At 34.0% G+C, this 17,988-nt stretch overlaps 1 protein-coding gene, 1 non-coding gene and 1 pseudogene across 2 annotated transcripts; all 3 read left to right on the plus strand.

Annotated features, from left to right (window-relative positions):
- The first annotated feature begins 1,646 nt into the window (after window positions 1-1,646).
- LOC148770028 (1-aminocyclopropane-1-carboxylate oxidase 5 pseudogene) lies at window positions 1,647-2,514 on the plus strand (annotated as a pseudogene).
- Window positions 2,515-9,779: 7,265 nt separating this feature from the next.
- Window positions 9,780-9,975, plus strand: LOC148770029 (U2 spliceosomal RNA). The gene has a single exon (XR_016031946.1). It is a non-coding gene; the product is annotated as a U2 spliceosomal RNA (small nuclear RNA).
- Window positions 9,976-17,280: 7,305 nt separating this feature from the next.
- LOC105960399 (18.1 kDa class I heat shock protein) lies at window positions 17,281-17,875 on the plus strand. The gene has a single exon (XM_012984566.2). The coding sequence runs from the start codon at window positions 17,420-17,422 to the stop codon at window positions 17,873-17,875; it is 456 nt and encodes a 151-aa protein (XP_012840020.2). The 5' UTR covers window positions 17,281-17,419.
- The last annotated feature ends 113 nt before the right edge of the window (window positions 17,876-17,988 follow it).

Here is a 17,988-nt window from a genome sequence, read left to right on the forward strand (position 1 = left end):
CTACCAACAATACAATAGGTTTGCAAAAATTGACATGGCACCAAAAGTTAATGAAATATACAAAATACAATATACAATACAACAGCAAGTGCAAAACACATAATAAACATCAAAGTGCAAAATAGACATAAAAACAGCAAAATAAAAAACAAACAAAAAAATATTCTTTGCAGAAAACAAAGTTATTACCTGAGGTCGTAGGCTCCAAATCTCTGTCTTTGAATTCATTCATAAAAACACCCATTGTATTTCGTCAATGAATCGCGATTTAAAAAAAATACAAAAAAATGAAATATATAGCAAATTACCTGTACGTTTCCGATTTTGCGCCATCTTCTCGGATTCAAAACCTACATCAATCTCAGCAATAAGGTGCTATGATTACAGAGTTTAGGTTGAACGAAATGGAGGAGAGTTTTTGCATGTTTCAATTTGACGAGATTTGCAGATCTTTCTCTTCCGTGGCAGTTTGCAGAATTACAGCTCTCCGTCGATCTGAGAAGTAGGCCTATTGGGTAAATTGAAAGAGAACGAGAAGTGAGTAAATTGAAAGAGAGCGAGGCAGTTTCTCCCTTCGATGGCGGTGTGAAGATATACAACAATTTTTGTCGATTTGAGAATTAGGGCTATTGGATAAATTAAAAGAAATGAGAGGTAAAATTTTGCAGTTTCAATCTCACGAGATTTCTTTGCCTCTTTTTTAGCTAAAAAATCTGATTTGGTGAATAATTATTTTTAAAAGAAATTTTCCTATTTTATTGCAAGGGGCAAATCAGCCAAAAGAATTAATAGGGGGGTTTAGAAAAATAGGACTTATGACTTGGACTAGGACCTATACAATCTTAGAGTTGAGGGTTTATAAAAAATTACCCATAATAATAATAATAATAATAATAATAATAATAATAATAATAATAATAATAATAATAATAATAATAATAATAATAATAATAATAATAATAATAATAATAATAATAATAATAATAATAATAATAATAATAATAATAATAATAATAATAATAATAATAATAATAATAATAATAATAATAATAATAATAATAATAATAATAATAATAATAATAATAATAATAATAATAATAATAATAATAATAATAATAATAATAATAATAATAATAATAATAATAATAATAATAATAATAATAATAATAATAATAATAATAATAATAATAATAATAATAATAATAATAATAATAATAATAATAATAAGATGGAAAATAGATGTTTTTTACCTTTGAAAAAATTTAAAAAAAATCTCAATAAATGTTTCTTGATTTTAGTAAACATAAACATTGATAGACCAATATGGGCATAATTGAAAAATATATAACTAAAGCAGTATTGAATTATGAAATAAAAAATATAAAAAATATTTTTTTTCTTTAAAGCCACATATATTATGGAACGAAAAAAGCATATAACTTCACAAATGCGTTTTGTGTTACTTGTGTACATGCACCAAGTGGTCATTCGAAAAAAGTCAGCAGTAGGAAGACTTGAACATCCATAGTAAATACTAAATATAGTAAACGATCGATGTATTTCCGACGATGATTATTTTATTTTTTTGTAATATAGACCAATATCTGTTTTCATATGAGAAAAAATCAGTTCATGCATGTTGAAACTTGACAACTGTAATTAATATATCATAATTATAAACTACTAGCTAGTAATTCTAGTTGACATATATTGTATTATCTAAGACAAGAACATGTGCATGCATATGATTAATTATTTTGATGATTGATTACTAGAAGTCAAACTAATCATGTATGATGAACAGGGAAACCATGAAGGAATACAGAATCGAGCTCAAGAAACTCGCGCTACGAGTCCTCGAAACGATGGACGAAAACCTAGGCCTCCCGAAAGGGTACCTCAACAAGGCCTTCAACGGTGGACACAAGACTCTGAGAATGCAGCTTTTTTCGGGACAAAAGTGAGCCACTACCCACCCTGCCCCCATCCGGAGAAGGTGACCGGGCTTCGGGCCCACACGGATGCAGGTGGGGTCATCCTCCTCTTCCAAGATGACGAGGTCAACGGCCTCCAGATCTTGAAAGACGGAGCGTGGATCGATGTGCAGCCCATGAGAAATGCTGTGGTCATCAACACAAGTGATCAGATCGAGGTTTTGAGCAACGGGAGGTACAAGAGCGTTTGGCACCGGGTCTTGGCCCGGCCCGATGGGAATAGGAGGTCAATTGCTTCGTTCTATAATCCGTCTTACAAGGCCGTGATAGCACCTTCACCTGAGCTGCTGGCGGCTGAGGCCACCGCTGCGGCGGTGATGGAGGAGGAGGAGGTGGTGAAGGATTCATCATCATCATCAGGTGCTAAGTATCCGAAGTTTGTGTTCGAGGATTACATGAATGTTTACGCCGAGCAGAAGTTCTTGCCTAAAGAACCGAGGTTTCTGGCTCTCAAAGCAATCTAGGATTTTAATTAATATATGGTGTTTTATTTTATTATTATTATTATTATGAACTATGTGTAAGATGTCCTTAAAGCAAAATGCTTTTGTTGTCACTCTTCTGCTGCATGTGTGTATGTAATGTAATGTGTTTATGTTGTTTTTCTATATATTTTCCTGGATGATTAAATACAATGGGTATATATATATATATATATATATATATATATATATATATATATATATATATATATATATATATATATATATATATATATATATAATACCAATTGAAAGACTTTTATTTATTTTATGCGGAAAACCTTAATCACAGAATCTTGAAATTAAATTCATCTTAAGAATATAATCACGTAATAGAGATTATCGACATACCGTTCGCCATGGATTCACCGATAGAGATGATGAACAACGATGATAGTAATCTACAAGCCGAGCCTAGCCAGGCCTCCTTCGAATCTCCTTGAGAACTTTATTCGTAGCACACCTTCTTCTCTCTATCTCTCTAATATCACAACTCACGAATATTTCTGTAAGTGATGGAATTCTCAATTGTGTCTGATGGTTGAGGAGAAGAGTTGTGGATTTCTTTTATAGACGAGAGAAGAGGGCCACGATTCTTTGTAACGGCAGAAGACAAATCCCACCCATCATGGTATTTTATTGTCTTATTACGTTACAAAGTAAATACCATAAATCACCTTAATACCATAATTTGAATTACCCACAATTTAATTAATTGAAAATAAAGATTAGTGGACCACAAAATAAAACGTTAAAAAAACGTAAACTAACATTCTCCCACTTGGTCCACTGAATCGATTAAGAAAAATAAGTTTAAGAAAATATTTCACTCGGTGGGTTCTTCATACAAAACATTTGACACGTGATCACGATTTTAAAAGAAAATTAAGGTGATTACCATAATAGGTAAATAGAGTACTTTAATACTAGAACTAGTTTGAGTTATTAATGTGAATCATAGCGGTTATATGATTCATTCATCATATTCCCTTCTATGTATTACGCCACTAATAACCCTTACTATTCTAATCCATAATAGCCCCTTTAATTTTGTCTTGTTAGGACAAACCCTGTTAAATCCAAATATAATATGTGCACACATAATTGGAAACAGGAAAACAGAAACATTTCATAAATTAAGTGTCAATTACATAATCATAACTCATCAAATCATGGATTGCTCAAAAGACCCATTCTAATAACATGTTCATCATATGTCTTTACAGGCAATCCCTTGGTTAATTGATCAGCAACCATAAGAGTTGTACTTAAATTTTCTATTGACACTTGTTGTTTCTGGACTCTTTCTTTAACAACCAAGTACTTAAGATCCATGTGCTTGGATCCACTTGAATATTTTCCATTCTTAGAGAAGAAAACGGCTGCGGTGTTATCACAATATATCTTCAAAGGCTTAGCAATTGAGTCAACAGCTTTAAACCCTAAGATAAAATTTCGCAACCATAGTGCATGACTCGAGGCCTCAAAACATGCTACAAACTCAGCCTCCATTGTGGAAGAAGCAATAATACTTTGCTTTACACTCTTCCAAGAGATTGCTCCACCAGCTAGTAGAAATACAAAGCCCGATGTGGACTTTCTACTATCTACACAACCAGCAAAATCAAAGTCTGAATAACCAATAACCTCCAATTGGTCCGATCTCCTATAAGTAAGCATGTAATCCTTTGTTCCTTGAAGATACCTCATAACCTTCTTTGTTGTTTTCCAATGATCTATTCCCGGATTACTTTGATATCTACCAAGTACTCCCACTGCATAACTAATATCTGGTCTAGTACAAGTCTGTGCATACATCAGACTTCCAACTGCTGATGCATATGGAATCAACTTCATTTTCTCCCTTTCCAAATCATTCTTTGGACATTGCTTTTCAGTTAATTTATCACCTTTCGTGATAGGGGCATTAATGGCTGAACAAAACTGCATATTAAATTTTTCAAGAACTCGATTGATATATCCTTTCTGAGACAAGCCTAACAATCCTCGAGATCGATCTCTAAAGATCTCTATCCCAATAACATAATTTGCCTCACCCATATCAACCATCTTAAAATTCTTGGAAAGATAATTCTTAGTTTCGTGAAGCAAACCAAGATCACTACTTGCTAGTAAAATATCATCCACATACAAGACTAAAAAGATAAACTTGCTCCCACTGACCTTTAGATATATACACTGGTCAACAGTGTTTTCCTTAAATCCAAAGGAAGTAATGGTATCATTGAATTTTATATACCATTGTCTAGAAGCTTGTTTAAGTCCATATATGGATTTCTTTAATTTACAAGCCAAGTGTTCCTTTCCTTGTTTTGCAAATCCTTCAGGCTGGTCCATATAGATATATTCATCTAAATCCCCATTCAGAAAAGCGGTTTTCACGTCCATTTGGTGCAACTCCAAATCATAATGAGCTACAAGAGCCATAACGATTCTAAGAGAGTCTTTCTTAGATACTGGAGAGAAAGTTTCTCTATAATCAATGCCTTCCTTTTGAGTGAAACCTTTGGCTACTAGTCTAGCTTAAATCTTTCGATATTGCCTTTAGAGTCACGTTTGGTCTTAAAGACCCATCTACAACCGACTTTCTTACTGTTCTTAGGCAATTCGACAAGATCCCAGACACCGTTATAGTCCATTGATTTCAACTCTTCATTCATAGCATCAATCCATTTATTAGAATCTTTACTTTTCATGGCTTGTGAATATGAAACTGGATCATTTTGAATACCAATATCAAAATCAGATTCTTGTAGATACACCACAAAATCATCGGATATGGCAGATTTTCTTTCCCTTTGAGATTTCCTCAAAGCTACCGGTTGTGGTGGTTCTACAGTATTGCCAATAATAACATCTTCATGAAGTGGTGAATGGAGTGGCGAATCATTTGTTTCAACCTGCTGTATAGGTTGAAGAGTAACTTCATCTTGAGGGAAATAAGATGGTAAAATATCCACCCTAATTTCCTCAAGTTCTACCTTTCTTGATTCAAGACTTCCACTAACTTCACCATTCTCTAAGAATTTGGCGTTTCTAGTTTCAACTATCCTCGTAGTATGGTTAGGACAATAAAATATGTACCCTTTTGACTTTAGTGGATAACCAATAAAATATCCAGAAATTATTCTAGGGTCCAATTTCTTTTCATTTGGATTGTATATTCTAGCCTCTGCTGGACAACCCCAACCATGTAAATGTCTTAAACTAGGTTTCCTACCAGTCCACAACTCGTAGGGAGTTGTCGGGACTGCCTTACTGGGAACCCGGTTTAAGATATACATAGCGGTTTTCAAGGCTTCATTCCAAAGTGAAATGGGTACAGTTGAATTACTTAACATACTCCTAACCATATCCATGAGAGTACGATTACGACGTTCAGCAACTCCATTCTGCTGTGGTGTTCCAGGCATTGTGTATGGAGCACAAATACCAGGCTTTTCTAAGAATTTAGCAAATGGGCCAGGATTTTGTCCCGACTCATCATATCTACCATAGTATTCCCCACCCCGATCTGATCGTATAACTTTAATTTTTCTATCTAATTGTCTTTCGACTTCCGTAACAAACACCTCAAGCATGTCAACGGCTTGAGATTTTTCATGAATTAGATAGAGATAACCATAACGAGATAGATCATCAATAAAGGTGATAAAATACTTTTCTCCACTAAAACATGGAATAGGTAGTGAGCAGATATCTGTATGGATTAACTCAAGAAGCTCTTTACTTCTTGTGGCACCTCTTTTATTGTGTTTGGTTTGCTTACCCTTAATGCAATCCACACACATTTGAAAATCAGTAAAGTCTAGATTTTCCAAAATTACAGTTTTTACCAATCTTTCGATTCTTTCCTTGGAGATATGCCCCAATCGTTTATGCCACAAGATAGAAGAATTTTCGTTATTTAGGCTTCGCTTTACGCCAACTTCCGAATGAGTGGTTAATAATGATTGTTCAAACTCATGATTCAAAGATATTTTATATAAACTATCACATAAAATACCGGAACCAATTATTATTGAATTAAACATAAAACTGAGTTTTCCACAACCAATTAAAGCTGAATAACCACAAACATCCAGTTTTGACAAAGAAACCAAATTCCTAGAAAACGAAGGTACATAAAAAGTGTTTTCAAGATCCATCTTGTGACCCGTCTCTAATATGAGGCGATAAGTGCCAACTAACGCCACTTTAGATTTGAGACGGTTCCCCATATAGATGTACTTTTCACTTTCCTCCGGTTTCCGAGTTGTAAGGAATCCCTGTAATGAATTTGTGATATGAGTTGTAGCACCAGAATCAAGCCACCAAGTGTAAGAAGGAACTTCAATAAGATTTGATTCATAACATACAAAAGAAAGATGAATACCTTTCTTTTCGAACCAAGCCTTTCGTTTCTCACAATCCTTCTTTACGTGTCCCTTCTTGTTACAAAAGTAACAGGTGACAACAAAAACCTTTCCATGACCCTGACTACTTTCACCAGGTTCATATCTTTTGTTTGGTGCGAATTTCTTTCCACTCTTCACAAATTTCCCTTTCTTCTTCATACTTCCATGAGTTACAACCAATGCAAAGTGATTTCCTTCTTGCTTTAATCTCACTTCCTCTTGAATACACATACTAGTCAGCTCATTCAAATTCCACTTATCTTTTTGAGTATTATAGTGGATTTTGAATGGGCCGAACTTTGATGGAAGTGAGTTAAGGATAAATTGCACAAGGAAGGACTCTTCCACTTTCATGCCGAGAGCTCCAAGTTTGGCAGCCTTATCAGTCATATTCAGGATATGTTCCTGAATTCCCTTATCACCACCATATTTCATGGTAGTCAATTCAGCCATGAGTGTCCCTGCTAACGACTTGTCCGCTGATTTAAAGCGTTCTTTAATAGCCGTTAACAGTTCCATAGCATTGTCAACCTCGGGAAGGGAAGTCTTAATGTTATTAGCAACAGTCATTCTAATAAGCATAAGACTAAGCCTATTGGACTTGGTCCAAGCTTCAATTAGGCTAACTTCTTCATCACTGTTAGCATCCGTTATTTCCCCAGGTTTTTCAGTAAGCAATGCTAGGTCCAAATCCATAACACCCAAGGTGAATTGAATTTGTTCATACCATTCGGAGAAATTTGACCCACTGAGAGTCTTAATACCAGAAGCATGCGAGTACAATGAAGTAGGAATAGCAACTGAAATGAAAATAGCAAATATATAAGGTAAAGATAAAAGGATGCTCAAATAAGACCTTGAGTCAAATAAGATAAACTATCGATATCACTACAAGTTCGCCTTTGGGTGAAATACAGCATACCTATTGTTCACTCTATGTTGGTGTAAATAATTTTTTATAACACCTAAGTAGGGTCTAACATAATTTGTCTCACTCGTCAATTATTATTATATATATATATATATATATATATATATATATATATATATATATATATATATATATATATATTCCAAGGAAGAAACAAAATCAAGCAATGGTCAAAGGCCATAATGTTTCATGGAGTAAACTTTGCTAAAAAACCACCTAGTTTGCATCATTAATTCCTTCTAAACTCCGTTTTGTTACGCATAAACTAAAAAAACGAATGTCAAACAAGGAACAAGTTGTTTTACTTAAGAATTCGCCGTTCTGACCGGCAACTCGAAGCTCATCGACAAAGTGATTCAATCTAGGTAGCGTATCACAAATTACAAATTGTTCGTTCTGAACTTGTTGAAAACCTGCATAAATTTTGCATAATTATATCAAAAAAACTGGAATAGTCTCAACCCATGTAAATTATAATTAATCTATAGATGTAAATTATAATTAATCTATAGATCAAATCTAAATTTAGAGTACGAGAACATATTGTGTTCCCTTGACGAAAGAGTTTTCCTTGTAGGAAAGTACTTGTATTGGTTGAATGACTTGGATTTGTTGGATTTTTGTTGGGATATTCCAAATGAAGTCCCTACCGCTATTTATGCTAGGCCACTTCCTTAATGAACGGTGAAAATCTATTTGATCTAAGGGCTAGATGTTGTTCACTAGAACACCCCAAAGTATTTCTAGAAAATATATACAAATGAAGGGTTCTAGAAAGTTTTCTAGAATCCTCTAAGAATCTCTACCAATATCTATATACACATGATCAACTTGGGCCTACTCTATTTGGACTACGTTTGTTACTTCTTAGCTTCCAACCCAAGAGAAACTGGCAAAGGGTTGAGCCAAAACTGGCAGACCATGACACGAATCTCTCGTTCCACCCTTGATCCCATTATTTATTTTATTATATGATCCTCTTTTGTTTTTGAAAGTATGTATTCTATATGTTTAGTTTATTTTTTATACACGATTATAATTTTATTTCCTTATCAAGAACAACTCCAATCCAAAAATATCAAAATGAGTTATTAAATATTTATTTGATAATTCATATTTTAGTTTGATATATAAATAAATTTATTTACTCCAACAATGGTTATCAAATAGTTAGTAATTCAAAAATAAATAATGTAATTATATATTATAATTAGCACATATCATTTTCTAATTGGTTATTTAGGTGCTTAAGTTGTGTAACTCCAAGTCTCCAATTGGTATTATTTCTCCCAAATGTATATTTACCTCCCAAACAATAAAATATCAAAATAGAACCTCATTTGATAACTCCGACTGGAAAATTCCTATCTTGAATTATCAAAATGATGATAGTTAAAGAGCTTTGACACTCCCTTTAAGAGCAACTCCAATGGAGTTATTAAATGAGTTATCAAATCTCTTAACTACCATTTGACTCCTAAAATTTAAAAATTGTGTTCTCCAAAGGGGTTATTAAAATGGGTTTGTATTTTAATATTTCACGTATTTGAATCTAAAAATACTTCCTGCAGATTGAGTTATCAAAAAAATAACCACCTAAGCAACCAATCACAAATTGACATGTGGTAATTAGATATAAAATAATCAAAAAACTTCCAATTGACAATAAAATTTAATTACCATGGTTGGAGTAGATTAGTTTTAAATGTATTTTAAAATATTATCATAAATATCTAATAAGCATTTAATAACCCATTAAAGTTGCTCTAAAGGTTGGCAACGGAATCCTAAAAAATAATTAACTTACACTTCTAGGGGTTTTTCTTTTTGTATTCTTGTTTATGTTTTTATTTTTTATTTTTTTTAAGTGGTGTTTGTCCCACATCGGTTTCTGAAGAATAGAAGGGTGAGAGAAGTGGGATATAAAAAGTGAAGCCCGAATATAAGGAAGCTCATACCTTTCTCGGCCTTTTGGCTAAGATCAAGTGTAGTATCTGTTCTTATCAGTTTAATATCTGATATGTGGGCCATTGGCCCACACGATATTAAATTCATTTTTTTAGGGGGAAGGCCCGTTTAGGAAGCTTGCTTCCTGGCCTTTCGAGCGTCGCTCATGCGTTGCACTACTGCACGGGCCTGGCGCACCCCATCCAATTCTAGTCCAAATTATTTAATTAAAAAGTAATTTAATTTATATTATTAGAGTCTCATTTACAATCTTAATCTACATGACCTATTATAATTCTGGGTAAAATTGCAATTCCCAATTTCTTACGAGTGTAAAATAGGCATATTATTTATTGAAATTAATACATGGATAATTATATTTCCGTTGAATTATGATCAGTTAAACTTTGACAGCATTTCATGAATTTTAGGGTGTCAATATGTAGTTAGAGAGACTAAAACTGCCAGCAGAGCAATCGTCTGGCTGACGTGGCACGCAGTGAGTAGTCATCGAACGAGTCGCACCTTAAGTTTGGTGTGTTGAGTCGCAGTGAATCACAGCTCAAATATCTAATCCTATTTCTCCACTCCCCAAACACAGTAAAACCTCCAACTTCCACTCCGGCGCCACTACCATGAACGCAGCCAGTCTACTCTTCGCTCCACTATTTCCGGTTAAGACCTCCACATGCCGTCCGGTTTCGCTTCCGAAGCCGAGTTTTTGTATGTCTTGGCTATTTAATGTTTTGCATGCATTCTGATGCTGTGTAGTGTAATTTGTGCTTAAGTTTCATATGCTCAAGCTGGTAATTACAATTTTGATTTGATCTTATGAGTTGTTAAATTAGGGTTAAGATAATTTTGTCAGTTTTCATGAATTATTCATGGTTATCTATCTACTCTTGAAGACAGTGCTAACTGAGATGCGTGGTGCCGAATTGTGTTCAAAACATGCCGAACAACCTAGCCCATTTTTAATCTTGAATGAACATTTTATCTAAAAGTTTAATTTTTTTAATAAAGTAAATTATTTGGTTTTTTTATATATCTAATATGCATGCAGACGTGTTATAAATTATAGTTGAAAGCCTTGCATGTGGAATCTTTCGAATGGATGACGGTATAACTCGAACACAATACCAGTCTTTTAGCATGAAAATGATAATACAATATATAGAATCAGGTGAATATTAACTGTTCATCTGTGCATAATCACGTACAACTATGTGTATGTGTGATTAGTGAGAAGTTATTTAACATCATCGACGATTGAAACTCACCCGATATATATAACTCAGTGTCGCCTCTAAACCCTTGACAAGCACCGTGTTGAATCGAATCATATTCGGACCTAAATTGGATTTTATCTAACAATTGTATATATCATTTTGTGTAGATGTCAATCAAACAAAGAATATAATCAATCAAAGCAATACTCGAAATAAAAGCATACGACACGATCGAAGACATGTTTTATTTATGACACGGTGTTGCCAACCATTCTGCGACCTTCAATTTGACTAACTAATACGACGGTGGTGGTGGTGGCGGTGGTGGTGGAGGAGGTGGCGGCCCAAACGGAGGAGATGGTGGCGCCTCTTGGCGGTTAAACTTACTGGGTTTCGGCGGCGGTGGCGACGGCTGCTTACCTCTAAGACTTCTATCGTATCTAGGATTGTGATTTTGCATAGAAGAGAGACTCAGAGTTGGATCATGCATTAGCAAGAAACAGAGGAAGAAGATATATGTTAATATTAATGCTTTCATATTTAATTTAATTACTCCTATGGAAATTTAATTTAATTTAATTTGTATCCACATTCATCTATATATATTACCAATTTTTAGAGTTTATTATTATTATTGGGGTTATCTAGTTTTCTTTGCGGGTAGGTGATTGTGAAAGTAACACGAGTCTTTGGACTCGGTCATAACGCGTTGCTCCTAAACTAACAACTCTAGCTTTATTTAAATAAAATTAAATATTTTAGTGAAAACTAAATTACCCCTATGTGGGATAATTAGTGAGAACCCCCACAACATTTACATATATTAGGGTTAGGGGTGCAAGTTGGAACGGATTTTTCAACTTCCGCCGGTTCCGATCCGAAAAGTTCTGATTTTGGAACAACTTTTTTCATTCCGACTTCCGAAATTCTAATTTCCGAAATTTTCCAATTTTTTTGGATTGGAATTGGAATTAAAATAAATTTGGAATTTCCGATTTCCAATCCGATTTAATTCCGAAATTAATTCCGAAAAATTCCGATTTTTTTCTGAAAAATACACCTATAAATAGTATATATTATATAATCCTTATTTTCCGAAAAATACACCTATAAGTTTTGTTTTAGGATTTTGACATAATGGATTTTTGTTAAAAGTTTTATTGGATATTATGCTGTATTTATTTTTATTTATTTTTTTGAGCTGAAATTTAGTAGTTATGAGTTTTACTTTTATCGACGTGGATGCTCTTATTTTCGAAAAATTATGAACATTTTAGGAAATTTCGGCTAAGTTTTGAAATTTTAAAGCTTATGTAATTTCCGATTTTTTTCCGAAATTCCAAAATTTCCGGGCCTTTTGGAATTGGAATGAATTTTTAGATTCCGGAAATTTTGGAATTGGAATCGGAATTGATTTTGTACTTCCGAAATTTTTTGGAAATTTTCCAAAAAGGCTAATTCCGATCCGATCCATCCGACTTTCACCCCTAATTAGGGTGGATATAATCCCCTTTTAATAATTAGTGAGAACCTCCCTTTGTATTAAATACAATTTTTTTTAATTAATTATATAATTAACATGACTAATTCACCCCTGTGTAATTATTTTATTTTAAATACGTGATTTAAATAAATCTCTGGGATCACGATATATCGGCATATTCCATAACCGTCTCATCTCCCTCAACCATGGTGTTAATTTTTGAACCCTTTCAAAGGCACGTTGAGATTCATATATGATTCCGTTCAGAGCGTCGACGACTGTAATTGAAGAAGGCGAGTTTTTTTTAATTTTTTTTTCAACCCAGTTGTTTTGAACGCCAATTCGATGCATTAAATTTGAATTCATATATATGGTAATTCTATTCTAATTCATATCTATGGTAAATCTGAAGCTCTTGTCCTGCCGCCGCCGCCGCCATCGCTGCGATTCTCGATTTAGTTGTAGAAGACGACATCAGAAACTCAAAAATTCCTCCATAGCTCCACCCCTCAATTCCATCGCCGGATGTTGTAACTTTGTCGCCGCCGCCTCTGACCCTTCGTCGCTAACGTTTTGATTTTTTCGATTTTTTTCGTGATACTTTTGACGTTAGGTATCTTTTACAACAATATAGTTGCTTTTTGTTATTCTACTATTTTTTATAGTTGTTTTCGTTAGGATTTGCGGCGGCGGTGCTGTCCAAATTAGCGGCAAAAGTTGATTCCACGGTCTTCACAATTGTGTGGCGGTGTTAGGGTTCGGTGAAATTTATAGTCGTTTATGTTAAATTTTTATAGTTGATTTTGTTGGTTCCTTTCGCGTGGCGGCAGTAGGCTACGCTGGAATTGAGTATTTTTTGTAATCGCTTTCTTTGTTTATTTTTTTTGTAGTCGTTTTCGTTATCATGTTACATAAGTAGTTGTTTTTCCTGGAATTTATGTAACATAAATTCATTTTTATTTTCGGTGAAATTATGGTTCATTTTATATCCGTTTTTGTTATTGTCTGATATAAATAGTTTCTCATGACTTAAAATAGTCTTTTTTGTGCATGACATAGCTAGGTGGTTTCACTCAATTAAATATTTTGTTGTACTCGTTTTTGTTAGACTTTTTGTAGGTGTTTTTGTTGGTTCATTTTTGTGTGTAAAATTAGGGTGTTTTATATAAAACATTGTTATTATCATGTGACATAAATAGTTGTTTTTGATAGAATTGATGCGACATAAATAGTTGTTTCTTGAAACCGACTATTTTTATACGGACTTGTCGATATCAATTTAGAACTAACTATTTTTTCTCCCGATTCACAATAAATTAACAAGAAATAGCATCACCTCAATTGGTAAGCCACACATAAATCTACATAAATTTTTCAACAATAACAAGGATAATCAACTACCATTACATCCACACAATTTATTGCAATCATCTTTTTTTCTTCTATTCATTTAAACAAGAATTTATAAACAACTACAGAATTTATCCCTCTCGTTGATTCCAAAACTAATACAATTGTGTGAATGTGTAAATTTAGGGTATTTGAGGCAGGCTTGGTTGAAATCGACACTCTTGAAGAATGTATGTCTTAGACATATTTTTCCCTCCGTTCTTCTCTTTGACAAGTTTGTTTGCGCCTGTTATTCCATCAGTGCAGATTAACATTATGTAAACAATAACATTATGCAAAATAGACTATTTTTCAACATTAGTCATTTTCTTTAACCAACTATTGAAAGTACAAAACACGCTAGTTTTTCAAATTTTGCTTCACTTTGGCTAAATAGACTATTTTATAATATAAATTAGACTATTTTTCAAAATCAACTATTTTCTTTAATCAACTATTTTTATTACAAAAACAGACTATTTTTCTGATTCGTGTAAAAAAAAAATAGTTCCGTTCGAATGTAGTTATCAAAATTGATAGAATAAATAAAATAAAATTCTAGCAGATTTACTTACTCGAGTCAACGATTCGAATATCATTGTTTTTTTCTCATCCTCCTTTCCCATGTACACCACGACAAAGAATGAAAAAAAAAATCAAGGATTAATTGTCTGTACTAAGAGGTTGCAGAAATTTATGAACATGCCAAACTTAGTGCGGCCGACATCTTCTTCATACACTGATGATGTAGGAAATAACAGAAAGATGGATGTGCTTGTAGTCGTTTTTCGTCGATGCGTACGAAAAGACCACATCTATGGGAAATTTATAGTTATTTTAGAATCGTTCGCGTCTCAAAGAAGGCTGTTACCGCCGATTGGTAGCTTCGTCGTGTTTCTCGCCCTAGAATTCTCGCCGGTGTAGTAGTACTGGGGTTTTAAGAAATTAATTTTGGTAGGGAATGGTTGAAAGAAAAGTGGGTTCGAGATTTGGGGGATTGAGAACGTTATTTTAGCAATGCGGGATTTTGAGTCTTTTATTTATTAGTTTAATTCGTTGTTTTTATTAGAGGATTATTATCGGTATATGGAAAATTGTGGATCTACTACTAATATTGAAAAGGTAGGTAGATCCACCCTTATTAAAAAAAAAAATACTTTAGGGGGTTATGGCTAATAGTCCCTATATTATAATTGGACCATGGAAAGTACAATAAATAATATTTTAGTAACGAAGGAATCCGAAACTAATTATAGATTCATTGTGTAAATCTACACTATCATAAATCACATTAGATTAATCATGTGTGAGTTTGACAAGCTCTACTAGCGATTGTTAATTCGAAGTTGAGTCAATTCACACAGACTCACTTGATCCAGCAGCCTAGGCCACTCCTTGCAATCATTCAAAGGCACAATTTAGTATTTACTTCTATTCTAATAAAATATATATGTACAAACTGATAAAAAAAAAAATAGATATGTACAAAGTCAAACATTTGGTATAAAGAACATTTGGTAAAAAAAAAAAAAAACAATAATAATAAAAAGATGGAAAATAGATGTTTTTTACCTTTGTACAGATTTTTTTAAAAATCTCAATAAATGTGTCTTGATTTTAGTAAACATAAATATTATTAGACCAATAAGGCATAATTAAAAAATATATAACTAAAACAGTATCGGGATTATTAAATAAAAAATATATAAAATATTTTAGTATTGGGATTATAAAATGAAAAATATATAAAATATTTTGTTTTAAATTTAAAGCAACATATATATGGAAAGAATATAACTTTACAAATGCGTGTTGTGTACTTGTGTACATGCAGCAAGTTAGTCATTCCAAAAAGAAAAAGTCAACAGTAGGAAGACTTGAACATGGTAAATACTCAATATAGTAAACCATGTATTTATAAAAGCAATATATTTTTGGGATAATTAGCAATACCCCCCTCATCTAGGTAAATGAGTTAAGAAAAACCCCCCTCCCAAAAATAATTAGAGAAAACCCCCTTACCTAATATTTTACCCAAATATTATTTAATAATTCTCAAACCACCCTTTCTCACTCTTATCTCTTCTCTCTCTTTCTCTCTCTCTCTCTCTCCTCTTTCTCTCGCACACATAAAAACACACACACACACACACACACACAAATTCGTACGGCAGGGTATCGATCATGGCCTTGCCGTCGCATTAGTTGACGGAGCACGACGAGCCCTTGGCGGCGGCGGCGCCCATTAGGGGGTGGTGGGAATTGGCGTCGGAGGAGGAGTCGATGACTTTGTCCATGAGGTGGGCGCGGGTGATGCTGTTGAAGCCGCCGGTGAAGAGGGAGTTGGAGACGAACTGCTCCTCCACTTTTTGGGCGGAGCCGGGGTTGTTGCCGGTGGTGTTGTTGTTGGGCTGGTTGTCAGGTGTGGGCGGCATCTGGACAGTGTAGTTGAGGAAGTCGTTGCTGCCGAGTTCGCTGTCCAGGTCGTCGTGTGAGTAGCTGACGTAACGGCCGGAGGAAGTGCGGCGGGCGATCCCTTCTCCAAAGTCGGTGTTGAGCATATCGGAAGGTTAATTTAAATAGAATTTATTTTTTAATCGACTATGTACATGTTCATAGTCGATTAAGCTAATCGACTATGTTCTGGTATTCGATTAAGGTTGATCGACTCCAGTTCTTTTTATTTTTTTTGGATTTCTTGTTTATTGTTTCAATTGTATAAATCATTTATAACGTTTGTATATTTTTTTTTTCTTTCTAAAATATAGTTGATTTTGCATTTTTTCGCAGTTGTAATTTGTTATGTTTAGTAGCAGATTCTTAATCGACTATGCTTCATCATAGTCGATTAATACACCTGATATAGAAAAATAAAATTAAAAAAACAAAAAAAAAATTAAATAATTAAATAATTTCCTTAATCGACTATGAAGCATAGTCGATTAAGGCTTAATCGACTATGCTTCATAGTCGATTAAGAAAAAAAACGGAAAAAAAAAAAAAAAATTGCTGAGCGTGACCCAGTGATGATGTGGCGGGTGGGGACAAAGCTGGAAAGCATAATGGCTGAAAATGGGTGTGGACTTTTCTCAAATGGACTAAAATATTTTGGGCCTCCCTTAATTAAAAAAAATAATGAGGGGGTTTTCTCAAAGAGCCCCTATATTTTTATTGAATTTGAATATTTCAAATTTACCCATAAAAATTGAAGAGAATTAATCAAAATTATCAAGTAAATACTGCAAGAAACTAATATAATGATTTAGTAGGAAGGTAATAATAAATTAATAATTCATGAAGAAGCACGAGAAAGGAGTAGTATTCTCTGGAAAATTTTAGAAGTTTTCCTGAAATTCGTTTTCTCCTACATGAATTCCATGCAAGTGCCAGAATCATCTTCTCACCCATATAAATAAGCATGCTCCTCCTTCATAATTCCTCACCAAATATTTCAGAGTTTTCGCAATCGAAAAGAGATCAATAAAAAATAAAAAATTAATTCAAACAAGCAATTAACATTTTTCACTTCATAAAAAAACTGAAATAATGTCTCTGATTCCAAGCTTATTCGGCAATGGCCGCCGGAGCAACGTGTTCGATCCGTTTTCATTGGACATTTGGGATCCATTCCAGGGTTTTCCCACCTCCGCCAGAGAAACAACCGCGGTTGCCAACGCTCGAATCGACTGGAAAGAAACGCCGGAGGCCCACTTGTTTAAAGTGGATGTTCCCGGACTGAAGAAAGAGGAAGTGAAGGTTGAGGTTGAAGATGGGAACATTCTCCAGATCAGCGGAGAGAGAAGCAAGGAGAAAGAGGAGAAGAACGACAAGTGGCACCGCATCGAGAGAAGCTCCGGCAAGTTCATCCGCAGATTCAGGCTGCCGGAGAATGCAAAATTGGAGGAGGTGAAGGCGGCGATGGAGAATGGTGTGCTGACTGTGACTGTGCCGAAGGAGGAGGTGAAGAAACCTGAGGTTAAGTCCATTGATATCTCTGGTTAAGAAATCTGTTTTGCGATTTAGTGTGATGTAATTGGATTCGAAAAAGTACCCAAGTTTGAAGTGTGTTCTTTTATTTTTCTACTTTATCAGTTGTAAAATTGTTGAATTTGAAC

This window comes from Erythranthe guttata, chromosome 6, assembly GCF_056151865.1.
Source record: "Erythranthe guttata isolate IM_541 chromosome 6, IM_541, whole genome shotgun sequence".
NCBI lineage: Eukaryota > Viridiplantae > Streptophyta > Magnoliopsida > Lamiales > Phrymaceae > Erythranthe > Erythranthe guttata.

What these genes read in the sequence shown, in the direction of transcription:
- LOC105960399 (XM_012984566.2), top strand. Translation starts at nt 17,420, where the DNA reads ATGTCTCTGATTCCAAGCTTATTCGGCAATGGCCGCCGGAGCAACGTG.